Source organism: Paramormyrops kingsleyae, chromosome 4 (genome assembly GCF_048594095.1).
Source record: "Paramormyrops kingsleyae isolate MSU_618 chromosome 4, PKINGS_0.4, whole genome shotgun sequence".
NCBI lineage: Eukaryota > Metazoa > Chordata > Actinopteri > Osteoglossiformes > Mormyridae > Paramormyrops > Paramormyrops kingsleyae.
This window is the reverse complement of record NC_132800.1, coordinates 10,392,874-10,407,160: the sequence shown is the minus strand read 5'-3', so window position 1 is coordinate 10,407,160 and position 14,287 is coordinate 10,392,874. Positions and strand designations below refer to the sequence as shown.

Genomic DNA, 14,287 nt, shown 5'->3' with positions numbered 1-14,287 from the left:
CAATATTCCTGGACCTTAACTCATCACCTATATTCATGTAGCTCTGCTCTCCCATCTGCACTCACGTAACTCTAACATGATCATATAACTCATATAACCATGATTTCCTATCCAGCACTGACACTATGAGCCTGAGCAGGTCCCAGGAAAGGTTCCCTGTCTGGAAAGGCCGCTGCTGTAGGACACACTCAGGCCAACTCACAGGCAGCTATTTGCATGTCTGCATCACAGGAGGAAACTGGAGTCGCTGGAGGAAGCCCTCACAGCACATGGAGAGCATCCCCCCCCCGCACACGCGCACACACACCGTGGGATGGGGTTTAAAATAAACAATAATCGTCGATCTGCTGTGGGTGTGGCACAACAGATGTGTCAGAACTAGGCCGTCATCAGTTATTCGGTTGTTACATGGTCGACAAACCGATAGTATTAATCATCTGAGAAGGTCAAGCACAGTGTTTTAAATAAGTACCAGCAGGTAAAAATGGATACTTTGCCCAGGTTATATTTAATAAGTTACACTTTCATCGCCATGGTGAAGACTGTGGAAGTTTGCTACAAAGTAGCCGCTTTAGTGGGGTCTAGTGGGTTTTGGTAACTTCTATGAGAAAAATGATGGTGAAATACTTATGGGACCAATATTTTAGCTGAAGAATGCTGAATTTCACTGGAAAGTAACAGCAAGGCAAGAGTTGGAAAAAAAGAGTAAGAAAATGCCCTTTTTTTAAAAAAAAAATTTTTTAATGTGACATTTTTGGCCAGAGAAATGATGAGCTGAATCTGAGGCATTCTGGGTTACTGGGCTACTTTCCTCCAGTCAATGCAATGTAATTTTAATAGACTTTTTCCCAGTTGGATTCAAACCCATAACCCTGATACTCACGGATGATGTGGTACTCAGCCAGGAAGCCGTAGTCGTTGATGATGCTGTCGGAGTAGAAGTTGAGCAGCATGGGCCCGAACGTGGTGAAGGTTCCTGGGATGGTGTGGCCGCAAAGCACGGCCAGCAGGGGGCTGGAGGCGGCCGGCCCATCATAGACCTTCAGACCATCATACTGGCAGGTGGAGTGAGCTGGAGTGCAGGCAGGGCACAGGTTCAGATCCTAATGCATAGCTTACAAGTACATAATCTATATGACTTACAAGTTCTTACTCTTACAAATAAAAGGCTTACAAGAGCCAATAGGCTCTTTAGCTAATTCTCTAGGCAACAGGCTGCTGGAACCCCCCCCCCACACACACACACAGGTCTCACCTTCAACCTGGAAGGTACGGAACTCTAAGACGACAACCTTCTGCTCGCCAACATCGATGAGGTAGTCGCAGTTGAACCTGGCCGGGTACTGGGCGGGGTAATCGGGGCTGACCACGCGTCCAATGGGGGCCGAGAAGTTTGCCCCACAGCCTGGGACCCGGGAGAAAACATCAGTGTCTCCACAAAGTGCTTTGCTGTACAGCAAAACTGTCATCCAATCCAAAACATATTAAAAGTTAGAGTAACAGTACGAATTTAGTACATAACTGGATAGTCACTATAGCGTACATATACAGACAACTGTTGACTGATGTGAATAATCCACTCAATGAACCCTTACATAAGTCAAATTTATCGTCTCATACTATTCAAAACAAGAAAAAACACAGAACTCAAAATTAAAATAGTAACGCGAAGTAAAGAACTTAATTAATAATCACTTTTTAGCGTTAGCGCTTCTGTGAACTCTGTGAATCATGGATATTTTTTTTTTTTTGTAACTCCGGATTTACTTAAGGCAGTTAAAAACAAGTCGAGTGCAGCCTGTGCACTAAAATAAATCCTTAGCTATTAGCATACATTCACTCTGTGTATTTAGCTAGATAAGCACAGGCTAACTTTAGCAGATCCAGAGTTAGAGCTCACGTGTAAAGAAGGAGGCTGAGAAGCCTTTGGCAGGGGTGCCAGTGGACTGGAAGCGGGCCGTGATGATGTTGAATGGGGCTACGACCGGCGCGGGAGGCGTTGACCCACAACCGATCACCAACAAATGCTGGTCCAGCTCCTTGTGGCCTGACCACACCTGAGGGAACAGGAAGAGTAACAGCCCCAACCAATGAAGCAAGGCATGGTCAGGGGGCGGACTGCATTCACACGCCGGCGGACATGTTTAGGCGGTCATGGTTTAGGTAGTTATGGTAACCCGGTTAAGGGAAGGCTCATTGTGAAAAACACCAAACAAAACATTAGTGTCAACTTGCCGGATTAGTCCTTGATAACATATTTCTTGCACTAGTTTCTAACAGCAATGACTAATGGCTTTTAATGCAAAATATGTCTTAAATTGATCCTCTGTACATTATTTCATTTTTATTTTTAAATATGACATAGGACAAACTGAAGTATATTTGCGTTTTTGATAATACCATGTAACTTCAGAGCAGAATGTGTTTTCAGAGGAATGTGATTTTAAAGCTAGAAGTGATTAGCGACCTTTTCAGTGACTTGAACTTCCAAGGTCTGGGACTGAAATCATACCACAAAATCTGATTTACACTAACTGCTTCAGCATAAACACCTAGCTGTGAAAATATGTGGCCAGTAGCCACACCCCTTCACACCCTGGCCCCACCCACACCTTCACATAGCTGCTCTGGCACTGGCTGGAATCTGGGATCTCAAATTCGCTGTGAAAATTCATCTCCAGGTGATAGCCCTCGTGAGCCACGATGTTCCAGGTGCACTCGCTGTTGGCCGGGAAGTTCTGGGGGTAACCCGGAGATGTAATGGTACCACTGTCAGCATGGAGGATTCCTCCACAGCCTGCAGGGTGGGGGGGGGGGGACACAGTTCATCAGGCCAGTTCCTCAGATTTCAGTCTTAATTTAGTCTATTTTGTCTTGAGTCTTTCCTCTATAAAAGCCTATGAGTCTATTATCCGGATCCTGAGCTGAGCAAACAGCGATTCCTGTATGCATGTTTTTTTTTTTAATTCAATCGACGGAGGTCAGGTGTTTGGTCTTTCCTGTCATCCATTGTATATCAGGAACAAAGAGCACAGAGTGTTAGCTGGAAATGAAAAACATTTTGCACATTTCAATGAGGTAACCTAAAAACAGTCTGAGACGAGCCACCAGATTCATTCTTTTTCCCCAGATGTATGAAAACCATGAGGGTTACACAACAGGAAGTTATACCCGCCACAGGAAGTGGCCAGGATGTGCCGCTTGGCATACGCTAAGTAGGGAAACCATTGTTAGCATTATTTCTGTGATATTTTTCAATGAGTTTACCACGTTAGCATACTCTAGGTCCAGCGATCCAAAATTTATTATTGTTAATTATGAAGAATGGTATGAACACACAGCACAGTTAGGGATGAGGGCCTCGTACCCGACGAATCGGTGCTCCAAGTCGCGTGGAAACCACCACGTGATACACTGTGGTCGGCGAGGAACACCACCACCAGCCAACGGGAGCCGGAGCGGATGGTTCCAGGGGAGTTGGTCCCACAGTACTGGCCAATCAGGGGGGACCCAGGATGCCGTCCATTCAAGATGCTCACGGAGTCCCAGGAGCACTGGTTGTGTTGTTCCACTTCAAAGTAGGTGAAGGTGAGCTTGGGGCATCAAGGGAAGCATAAAGCATGTTCATTGGTCATTGCTTGTCATGTGACTCTATCATACTCACCATGAACCTAGATCTGAAATCTACATTGTAGATCACTAGGCTACCAGCTCAACGTATGTGTCGCTGTGGAGTATATCTTATTAAGCCTATTTAAAGGTTAGCAGTCCTAATGACTGTAATCACATGATTGTCAGGGGAACTGCTGTTGTACCCTTGAGTGTAAATATCCACCAACATTCCGACTTACAGTAATAGTGTGGCCCTCGGGGGCCTCTAGGAGCCAGGCACAGCGGCTGGGGCTAGGGTAGTTGTTGGGGTACCCAGGGCTGTCAATCACCCCCCCTTCTCCAGCCCGCATTCCTCCACACTCTGGAAGGAAGGTAGAGATTCACCTTTGACCTTTGACCAGTGGACTTTTCTCTGGCTCAATGGTAGTAAGACCGCATCAATATTAATGCACTTGACCACAGCTGAATCACAATTAGCAATTGTAATTGAGTTATAATTTGCTTTTGTAATGGAGTTTCAATTACCAATTGTAACTAAATTTCAATTAGTAATCTAACTGCATCGTAATTGTAATTCTAAAAAATATGTAGCTCGGGATTCCTGTATTCCTGTAGTTTACCTGAGAAATTGTACTTTGCACTGAAGCCCAGGTCTACAACACTCGCATCTGTGCGAAAGTGAACCCAGAGCTCTGAGGTGGGCACAACCAGTGGGATGTTCGGTGTCGTCTGACCGCAGAACCGGGCCAGGAGCTCGCTGTTGTGGTCACCTGACAGGAAAAACGTTACATATATATTCAATATTCTATGTACAAATCATCATCATCATCATCATCATCATCATCATCTGCTCCTCCCATTTGGAGCAACAGGGCAGACCCCCAATAACAGTCAGGTGATCTATCTCTATGCCCCTCCACCCCCCAGCCCCCCTGCCCTGGTGGAGGGGGCAGCAGCCCTCACCCATGCGGAACTCGATGTAGTCCCATTCGCAGGTCTGGTGGTGCTCCAGGTGAAAGTCCAGGAATTCCACCGTGATGGAGGTGTTGCTGTGCTGTGGATTCTGGATCAGCCACTCGCAGTTCAGGTTGTTGCTATAGTTACCAATCCCATACTCTGGGGAGCTGAAGTTTCCTCCGGTGGGGTTGCTCAGGATCCCGCCACAAACTGAGTGGGAGAGCACATCAACAGCATTTATTTTGTGGTGTAAGTGTCCCGGCGTGTCAGGCACAGCCCAGGCTACATGCCACAGGGTTTCCCATAATGCTGTTCTCTTTCTGGATCCACAGAGATTGGATGGTGGAAAAGGGGTATTTTGAACAGAAATTAAAGCTGAAGTATCTTATCCTTATTATTGCTATGAAAGAATTTTACCTGCCGATTCTTCAGATGAGTAGTCAGCGCTGAAGCCCCCGTTGGACACCGAGGAATCAGTGCCAAATGTGATAGCCATGGTGTTCCCGGATGACTTGACCTGGGTCCCAGCACTCACTGTGCCGCAGAACCACTGGAGGAGCGGGGCATTGGGTGACAATCCATTGTAGACCTGAAGGGGGCACCGGAACACCATCAGGACCCTCTGGATTCCCCCATCTTGAGTTCTAGATACCGGCAGATGTCGTGCGGCATGTGACCGAGCCCAGTGACTGTGCCTGGTCAGTCATGTGACCCGGGACTGGCAGCACTCACAGCCACGTAGTCAAAGGGACAGTTAATCTGGCCTTCCAGCCGTAGGTCATTGATGGTGAGGGTGACCCTGCGGCCCAAGGGCACGGTGATCCTCCAATGACACACGCGGTTGTGCGGGTACAGGTTTGGATAGTTCGGGGATGAGATGGTCCCTGACGCGGCATTCAGTTCTCCTCCACATTCTACGGGAATGAGCAATTAATGAAAGGGAAGCCTCAACGGTAGAGTAGATGCCTTTATTCAGGATACAGACCTCCCCTACACTAACACCCCACATTCCGAATTGAAATTAATGGAATTGAACTTAACTTAACTTAACTGAGTTGAATCGAATTGAAATGAATTGAACAGAACTGTACTTAACTGAATTGAACTGAATTCAGTTCAATTCAAACAAAACTTTATTTAAAAAAATCAACAACGACCAACACAAAAGACAAGGAGAGAGAAGGGGGAGGCCCTGTGTACGAAGCTACACTCACCCTCCACGCTGGCGGCGAACTCCAGGCTGAAACCGAGGCCGTTGATGCTGCTGTCGCTAACAAACTTCACGTAAGCGAAGCTGTCCCCTGTGTCCACAGGTGCCGGAAGGCTGTTCCCACAATGCTTGCCTAGGAGTCGCCCTGGCAACCAAAACATGGGGCAAAAAGAGTGCTCAGATTCACAAAACTATGGCGTTACACTGATTCAATGCCTCTCAATTACCATTTGGTCAAATATTATGTGCAGGGATTGACATAACTGGTACGCAAGAACGCATTCACCTTTAAAAGTGATATGTGCGGCAACTGATTGTTGTAACAGCGTAAATGTGTTCTTGCGTTTCATGTGCATTTGCGCCGATATGGCAAGAAATTATCATGCATTTTAACCTTTATATGCTAATTTGTACTTCATTTGCGGTATAGAGGATAAAACGCATGGTAATTTCTTGTCATATTGGCGCAAATGCACATAAAATACGTACATATTTACGCTGTTACATTAATCGATTGCTGCACGTATCGCTTTTAAAGGTGAATGCGTACTTGCGTACCAGTTATGTCAATCCCTGATTATGTGATATATGTTGTAGAGGAGAATGACCAAAATATTGCACTTATAAACCCAAAAGAGGCCATAAAGGAGTCTTACAAACTATAGAATCTGCTCGCTAGGTGTGCATCTACTCTGAGGTTTCAGATCGATTTATTTACACATGCTTGCTCGCTCTCGCCCCCTAGTGCTCACCTGAGGCGTTGTACTCCCGAAGCTCCACATAGTCAGCGGAGCAGGCATCGGATCCCTGCAGGTCCAGGGCGTTGAAGGTCAGGGTCAGGTAGTGGCCTGTTGGGCCCTCTATGTACCACTCACAGATGGACCCGTCTGGGTAGTGGCTGTCCGGGTACCCGGGGCTGTGGATGATGCCACTCTGGCCGGTGTACGTGCCCCCGCATGTGGCTTTTGGGGGGTAGGAGAGGGGCAAAGGACAAGTGGAGATGTTACGGTTGGAGTTGCAAGCCCTGAATCACAGCCTAAATGCTAACCAGTCTATGATTATTAGTCAGACTTTAGTACGGAAAAGTCTATGCATCAAACACAATGGATGCAGGAAGCTTGAACTTGAGCTTGAACATTAAAATTCCAGGAAATAAGGACTATCAGAGTTAGGCTTGCGGTTATAAGGTCCAGCTGCTGATTTTTTTGAGTGTGATATGTCACATCAGTGCTGCCCTAACCCATTCTGAGACAAAATTTGCAATAATTGATTAACCTAGTTGTCATATCTCTTCTTGCTTCCCATTCAGACAGACTGATCAAATTGGGGCTCTACTAGTCCTTGCTGGGTCTTAAGCAGCCAATTAGTTTGCTTACGCTTTGGGCCAGATATTAAATATTAAAGAGGGGGTTAAGCATTTGAAGATAATTCTAAACCGACAAAGGTCTCAGTGTTCCTTCTGTTGACCGCTGACCCCATTGACCTTTGACCCCACCACTTACTAATGGAGTATTTGGCCCGGAATCCCTTATGCGTGACCATGCTGTCGGTGCGGAAACGCAGCCGCATGACCGTGCCGGTGGAACGCTGGGTGGGGGGCTTCTGGTTGCCACAGAGTCGGGCGATCAGGGGGTCGTCGGAGGTGGCACCATCCCGCAGTTCCAGGTAGTCATAGACACAGCTTTGGGGGGAAGGAGTTTGCCGCATGTCATTGGGTACACTGGAGACTGAATCCAGCTGTATCACAATAGGTGTGACCCCACCCCCCACCAAACCAAACTCACCCAGTATTTTGCTCTATGTAAAATTCATCCACGAAGTCAATCTGCACAGACTCCCCATTGGGTACGGTGATGATCCAGATGCAGTCGATGTTCTCGGGGTAGTTGCTAGGGTAGTTGGGGGATGTGATGTAGCCTGGGGGGTCTGTGTCTCTAAGCTCAATGGCTCCCCCACAGGCTATGGGATGTAATACAGAATCAGGTTTGCGAACCAAATACAGGCATATCCCCAGGTTACTAACACAATCCACTCCCTAAGTCGAGTTTGTAAGTAAGTTGGAAAAATAATACCAGATATAATAATTATTATGATACAGTAATAATAAAAGTAACTACATACGGTACTGTACTGTACTGTACCTCAAGCCAAAGAACTGCTGAAGCTGCACAATGTTTTCACGACCATCAGTAGGGCGTGCATTTGTTAATACGAAGCATTGTGTTTATTCCGGCTTTATGGCAGTCCATTTGTAAGTATGAGTTGTCCGTAAATCGGACATTCTTAACCCGGGGACTGCCTGTAACCGATAAATACTCATCATGGCAGAGATATAAAGCTGAAAACTGTACAAATCCTGTACACTATACAAACCCAAAAAAAATATTGGTGGCTAATACAACTGCAGATCAAAATTATTCCAAAAAGCAAAATTTGACTTTGCTGTGTGCCGAGCACTACATTGAATCCATGTGAATGAAGTGATGTGTAGGCATATCCTGCTGCAGTGATGAAATGTAGAATGAAGTGATGTGTAGGCATATCCTGCCACAGTGATGAATTGTAGAACGGAGTGATGTGTAGGTATATCCTGCCGCAGTTATGAATTGTAGAACGGAGTGATGTGTAGGCATATCCTGCCGCAGTGATGAAATGTAGAACAAAGTGATGTGTAGGCATATCCTGCTGCAGTGATGAAATGTAGAATGAAGCGATGTGTAGGCATATCCTCCTGCAGTGATGAATTGTAGAATGAAGTGATGTGCAGGTATATCCTGCTGCAGTGATGAACTGTACAATGAAATGATGTGTAGGCATATGCTGCTGTACTCTGCGTCTCTACTGAACACGAAGACACTTTTTTCTTGTCATTATTCCCTAAACGATATAGTATAACAACTATCTACATAACATTTACATTATACAGTGATCTAGAGATGATTTAAAGTGTATGGGAAGACGTGCATAGGTTAAATGCAAATATGACATAATTTTATATAAGGGACTTGAATATGACATCATTTTATATAAGGGACTTGACCATCCTCAGTCTTTGGTAACCGTGGGGGGTCCTGGGACCAATCCCTAACGGATACCAAGGGACAACTGTTCGTTGGCTGGCATTATGCTAACTTTGAAAGTTAAAAAGGGATGCACATTTTACTTTTAGTTACTGAAAACATTAAACAGCATCTTAGTGGTGATACAACCATTGATTCCACTACTGAACACGTTTACACTTTAATGTACAGTAGTATCTTCCAAACTTAAGTTTTTCCAGACGGCTGGGTGAGTTGCGATTTGCTTAAGGTCTAAGTCAAATTTCCCCATAAAAATTTAATAAGTTCCAGACCCCTGAATGATTACCTATTTAAACTTCTCTACCTAACTAACTAATGATAAAAAGCATTAACAATCAAGATAAAACTAATACACGCATGAAAAAGCACACATACAAAAGCAATAAAGATGTATCCAATGAGAGTCCCATACTCTGACGCGAGAGCAAACACGTGCACCACCTTCAAGTCTCGCTATAATTTCCTCCCTAAGTTCTACAGTTACTCTCACCACTTTGCTCTTTGGTTTGCTGCTATCACTACTCCCTTTCTTAGGGAAATGATTACTGTATCACTAAATGTACTGTAGCTAAAGCACACACTGAACACAGGAACACAGCTTTTGCAAGTCGAACTGAGAGAGGCATCAGCATCCCAGTAGATCTGATTGCCTTTGTTTCAGCCCATCAGAGACACATCTCGATCCATGCAAGTTTTAGCAGGTCTGTTTTGTTTTGTCTTATTCCGAGTTCTCGAACGAGCTGAAGTTACATTTTTCTTGACCGACCCGTTTGAGGTCCGAATTGGTAGTGTTGAATGCATCTCGACCCATACAGGTTTTACCAGGGAACCGTTGAGTTCCAAGACTTCGGTTGAGGTACAAGTCGACAAAGAATTCAACAGACCAGCTTCATGTCCGAGTTGGCCGAGTGAAGAGGCTTTTGAGCTCCAAGGTTCTATTCTATTAGCATAGTAGTTACATCTGTGTGCTGGCAATGTTATGACCTGTTATAACACAGGACAACACACCTTGGTTGTGAGCCTCAAAGGTCATCTTGAAGCCGTGGCCCTCATTGCTGCTGTCACTGATGAAATGCACGTAGAGGTGGCTGTCCGTGGTCTGCATGATCCCAGGGGGGCTGGACCCACAAAGGCGCCCGCCCAGGGGCGGGGCTGATGCATCTGGGCCATTCCTCAGCTACAGACATGGAGTCAGCCATAAAGCCACGCCCTCACTCTTAAAGGTGCACTAACATACAACTGACTGCATAGCATAAAGAATCTCTCTGTTTCTTAGACCCAGAAAATATATTTGTCCAGTGTGCCCCCAATAGTGCCCCCACCTCACCTCCAGGTAATCTCCGGTACTGCAGGCAATTCCATATCCCTGAACCTGGAAGGGGGTCTGGAAGCTGATGGATATCCGTGATCCAGGGGTCACCATTACATGCCAGGTGCAGTTCAGGTCAGGGGTATAATTCTCTGGGTATTTCGGCGAGCTGATAACCCCTCTGTCAACATGAAGGAGACCGCCACAGCCTGGAGGAATGTGGAATAGCACCTTAGGTGGCACTGTGACACCATGCTATTGTCCCTGATGATCAATGGCTGAGTAACTCACCCCTGGTGTAGGAGGCGTTGAAACCCATGCCACTGATGGAGCTATCGGAGGTGAAACGCAGGAACATGGCCTCCTGAGAGGAGTGCAGGGAACCTGGGGGCTGGCGGCCGCACACTTTGGCCAACAGTGGGGACTGTTTCGTTTCACCTATATAAGCAATACAGCAAATGTAGCCATCGTACTTTCTGGGACTACATTACCCAGAATGCAACCCACCTCAAAGGCACAGATGGACCTCTCATACAGTAGTTATGTCTTTTATTTCCTGCCTCAAGCATAATGTTAATTTGGAAAGATATATTTGAAAGCTTAATGTGTCCTTGAAAAGTATAACTCTGGATTATATTATTATTATCTGGATTACATGCTTGCTGTGTGACAGGAAGTGGAATCACATCAGGAAATTTGGGTCCCCTCACCGTCCCGGATCTCCAGGCTGTCATAGTAGCAGCCCGGAATGTCCTCAATGTCAACAAACAGCAAGTTGAACTCCACCACAGACCCGGGCGAGCGGATCACCCAGGAGCAGTCCAGGCTGGGGTCGTAGCTGCCCGGCCAGCCGGGGGAGTAGAGGAACATGGGACTGTCACCCGGCACGAGGGCCCCGCCGCAGGCACCTGTGAGGAGATGCCAAAACACACCAGCGTGCACATGCACACACACACACACGGAAAGAGACACACAAGGCCAGAACGCGTGAGAGCAAGTAACAGGTCTTCGTTCACATTTACATTTCGTTTACTTGTCAGATGCTTCTGTCCAAAGCAACATACAAGTGAGGCAGATGGTACGTTACAAGCATACAGCTGTGAAGAAGCTAAAGACTGAGCTTCAAATGAGTGCCCAGGTAACAGTGCTAGTTAGCATCAGAGCAAAAGCTGTACAACACACTACCACAAGACACCAAAAGAGCTATTCAAATTAGACACTCCTCAATGGAATTTGAACGAGCCCCAAATGATTTGTTTGCCACAGATGCTACAACACCCATGGTCTCAATTTGAGAATTCCATTCATCACAACAGGCCTATTCCAGAGCCACGTTTCCTAAAACCTTCCTAGTGCTCTGATCAAGGGTGTTACCCATAGAGATTCAGGGGGCCCAGCACTTAACAGAGACCCTTTAATATGTAAAATTATGTCATGTACGGTGAGCAGGGGGCCCCAAGGTGACATTTTGTTGGGGGACTCAGAATGTCTAGTTACTCCCTTGGCTATGATTTTTGTAACTTCAGAGAGAAAGAATTCAATTCAAATTCAAGAATAACTATGTCTACGCCAGAGACTCTATCTGTCAGCCGCTAGTGAGCCGGACCCCGCGACCCACCTGGAGCGATCGTAGGCGGTGGTCCGGAGCTCTGAACAGCGGTCCACTCAAGAAGGAAACCCCTTCCAGTCACCATACTGTCAGAGAGGAACTCCACTGTCAGCATGCTGCCGGAGCTCCTCACTGGTCGGGGCAGGACCAGGCCGCAGAACACACCCAGAGGGTAAGAGTGCACGTCGGGGCCGTCAAACATCTGTTAATAATAGAGGAATATCAAGCTGGAAATGACTACCGGGGAGGTCCAGTTCTGATACCACTAACCTTTGACTCCCAGTCACAGAGACTAGGAAGTAGGCAATGAAGACCGTAAACAAAGGCTAATCGCTAACCGCTAACAACCAGCACCAGAACATGCCAGAGGCCTGCATTAATTATCACATTAATACTGTCTTCATATAAATTCAGCTTAGTGGAATGGGTCATACACGTGTGGTTTGGGAGGAAGATTCAGCCTCTGTTCTAGTGGTCAAAAAGCAGGACCTTAAAATGCAAAGTATTGCACTGAGGTGCTCAACCTGAACTGTGTCATTAAGATGTTTGTCTGTGTAAATGCAGCTAACATGTAGTACTGTGTGAGTCTTAGGTAGTGAAAGAAAATGATTAATGCTATTTATCTGAGTAGTAAATGTATATGTGCTCAGGAAAAACACAATTGAACATTAAAATACATGCAAATTAACAGTTACACAAGAAAAACTAGCAAAAATGTGTTCTTACTGATATATTTTTGAATGACGAGGAAAATACCCCTTTGATTCCCTAACCTCTCCTCAGGGGCTCCCCAGCCATGACGTGATGGGGTGTTGGCTAAGCTGATACACTCTGACAGACATAACATCATAGTTTTACACTAATATGAAGATCATTTACACATAAATTTCATTGACTGCTTAAGACTTTTGCACAGTACTGTACATCTGACAAGGAAACTTTACGGGGCAGTAAAATGAGCTGGATCAAGAAAGACACCAAAGGTTTGTTAGAAGGTTGCTATCCTGGCCAGTAAAATCGACATACTCTTAAAATAATAATAAAAGAATGTCACTAGGAGCCAGGAAAAGGTGCGAGTTTCAGAAGAGTGCAGTCATTGAGACACAAAGAAAACAGTGAAATCAGCTCACGTGGTTTCCAGCAAAGGAACTGCCTAAGCATCCAGTATGGATATAATCTGCACAGAGCAGGATCCTTTGTCCTGCTGGTGAACTTCATCAGCAAGGGTCAACGCCTGATCTTCAGAGGTCCACTCAACCCACCTTCAGCTTGTCGTAGTAGCAGTTGCTTAAATCTTCAATGTCCATGTCCAGGAAGCGGACCTCGATGTAGTAGCTGGCGTCCACGGTGACAGTCCAGCGGTAGTCCGCGTTGTTGGGGTACATCCGGGGCCACAACGGAGAGGCAATTTGGCCCTGGGTGCCTGTGATTTCATTCCCATACACTAGGGGGGCGCAATTGAGAGGCAGCAGTAATTAAAAAAGTTTTCACATGTGATACTTGCGGTGGGGGATATTACTCATTGAGAAGCAATCGAAAGCAATACTCAGCAGTACTCAGTACAGACTTAACAGCATTCACAATGATAAAGACATATACTCAGTACTCATAGTAACAGTGGTTCATTGCTAATACTCACATCACAAGAAGATGGGCACTTACTCACAGTGTTAGGTTAGATATCAGTACACTTTGTGAGACGGTCAGTAATCAAAATTCACTGTGTGAGATGGTTAGCTCTCAGTACTCAATATGAGGTCCCACAGTGTAAGAAGTTTGGCTCTGATTATTCAGAGTAAGAATCTCACTACTCACTGTGAGAAGGTGAGTACTCAGTACTCAGTACAAGGTCAGCACTTAGTACTCACAGTGTGTGAAGACAGCCCGGAAGCCATCTCCACTGACAGTGGCGTCAGAGCTGAACTTGATCCACAGCACATGTCCCACAAGTGAGGTATAGTTTGACGGGAGAGAGGAGCCACAGAAGCGCCCAACCAAAACACCCGTTGAGTTTCCTTCCCTGACCTCTAGGACATCGTTGTTGCACCCATCACTTTCCTGGAGCTGAAAAGTGCTGTTGTCATGGAGAAGGAACAAAAATGATGACTTTACTCCATCTCTTTTGGAAGTCTATTGCACTGCACATACTCATTCCTCAGTATTCATGCAAAGGGGTAACCATCAACATCCCTATTTTCCAACATTATTGAACAATCAGTAAACAAGTCCCTGGACTCATTCATTCTAATTGGACAGATGCTCATGTATGGGACCTCACATGAAGGACATTTGCAGACGGTTTCCGGGTGAACTAGTGATGGTCCACACGCACTCCACGTTCGGGGGGTAAGCGTCAGGGTAGTTGGGGCTGTTGAAGGCGCCAGACTCCATGTGGAGGTCCCCACCACAACCTGACCAGGAGGGAGAAAGGTCAGAGGTTGAACTGAAATATTCAGGTATCCCCCACTTTACAAAAGTTCGCTTTATGCCACTTATCTTTTTACGAAAGA

General features: G+C 45.9%; 1 protein-coding gene across 1 annotated transcript in view; it reads right to left on the bottom strand.

The window, feature by feature from the left end:
• cubn (cubilin (intrinsic factor-cobalamin receptor)) overlaps positions 1 to 14,287 on the bottom strand; it is a 54,258-nt gene that overhangs the window by 7,285 nt on the left and 32,686 nt on the right. Inside the window, exons 36-57 of the mRNA XM_023790598.2 lie at positions 14,056 to 14,188; positions 13,646 to 13,851; positions 13,040 to 13,221; positions 11,787 to 11,979; positions 10,879 to 11,076; positions 10,460 to 10,606; positions 10,187 to 10,377; positions 9,868 to 10,036; positions 7,564 to 7,738; positions 7,282 to 7,460; positions 6,532 to 6,741; positions 5,784 to 5,924; positions 5,302 to 5,483; positions 4,987 to 5,158; positions 4,576 to 4,779; positions 4,233 to 4,382; positions 3,852 to 3,973; positions 3,368 to 3,593; positions 2,613 to 2,797; positions 1,901 to 2,057; positions 1,256 to 1,405; positions 884 to 1,072 (exon numbers count right to left, since the gene is read on the bottom strand). Coding sequence (XP_023646366.2) covers positions 884 to 1,072; positions 1,256 to 1,405; positions 1,901 to 2,057; positions 2,613 to 2,797; positions 3,368 to 3,593; positions 3,852 to 3,973; positions 4,233 to 4,382; positions 4,576 to 4,779; positions 4,987 to 5,158; positions 5,302 to 5,483; positions 5,784 to 5,924; positions 6,532 to 6,741; positions 7,282 to 7,460; positions 7,564 to 7,738; positions 9,868 to 10,036; positions 10,187 to 10,377; positions 10,460 to 10,606; positions 10,879 to 11,076; positions 11,787 to 11,979; positions 13,040 to 13,221; positions 13,646 to 13,851; positions 14,056 to 14,188 — 3,861 coding nt within the window. The remainder of the gene's footprint in view (positions 1 to 883; positions 1,073 to 1,255; positions 1,406 to 1,900; positions 2,058 to 2,612; positions 2,798 to 3,367; positions 3,594 to 3,851; positions 3,974 to 4,232; positions 4,383 to 4,575; positions 4,780 to 4,986; positions 5,159 to 5,301; positions 5,484 to 5,783; positions 5,925 to 6,531; positions 6,742 to 7,281; positions 7,461 to 7,563; positions 7,739 to 9,867; positions 10,037 to 10,186; positions 10,378 to 10,459; positions 10,607 to 10,878; positions 11,077 to 11,786; positions 11,980 to 13,039; positions 13,222 to 13,645; positions 13,852 to 14,055; positions 14,189 to 14,287) is intronic.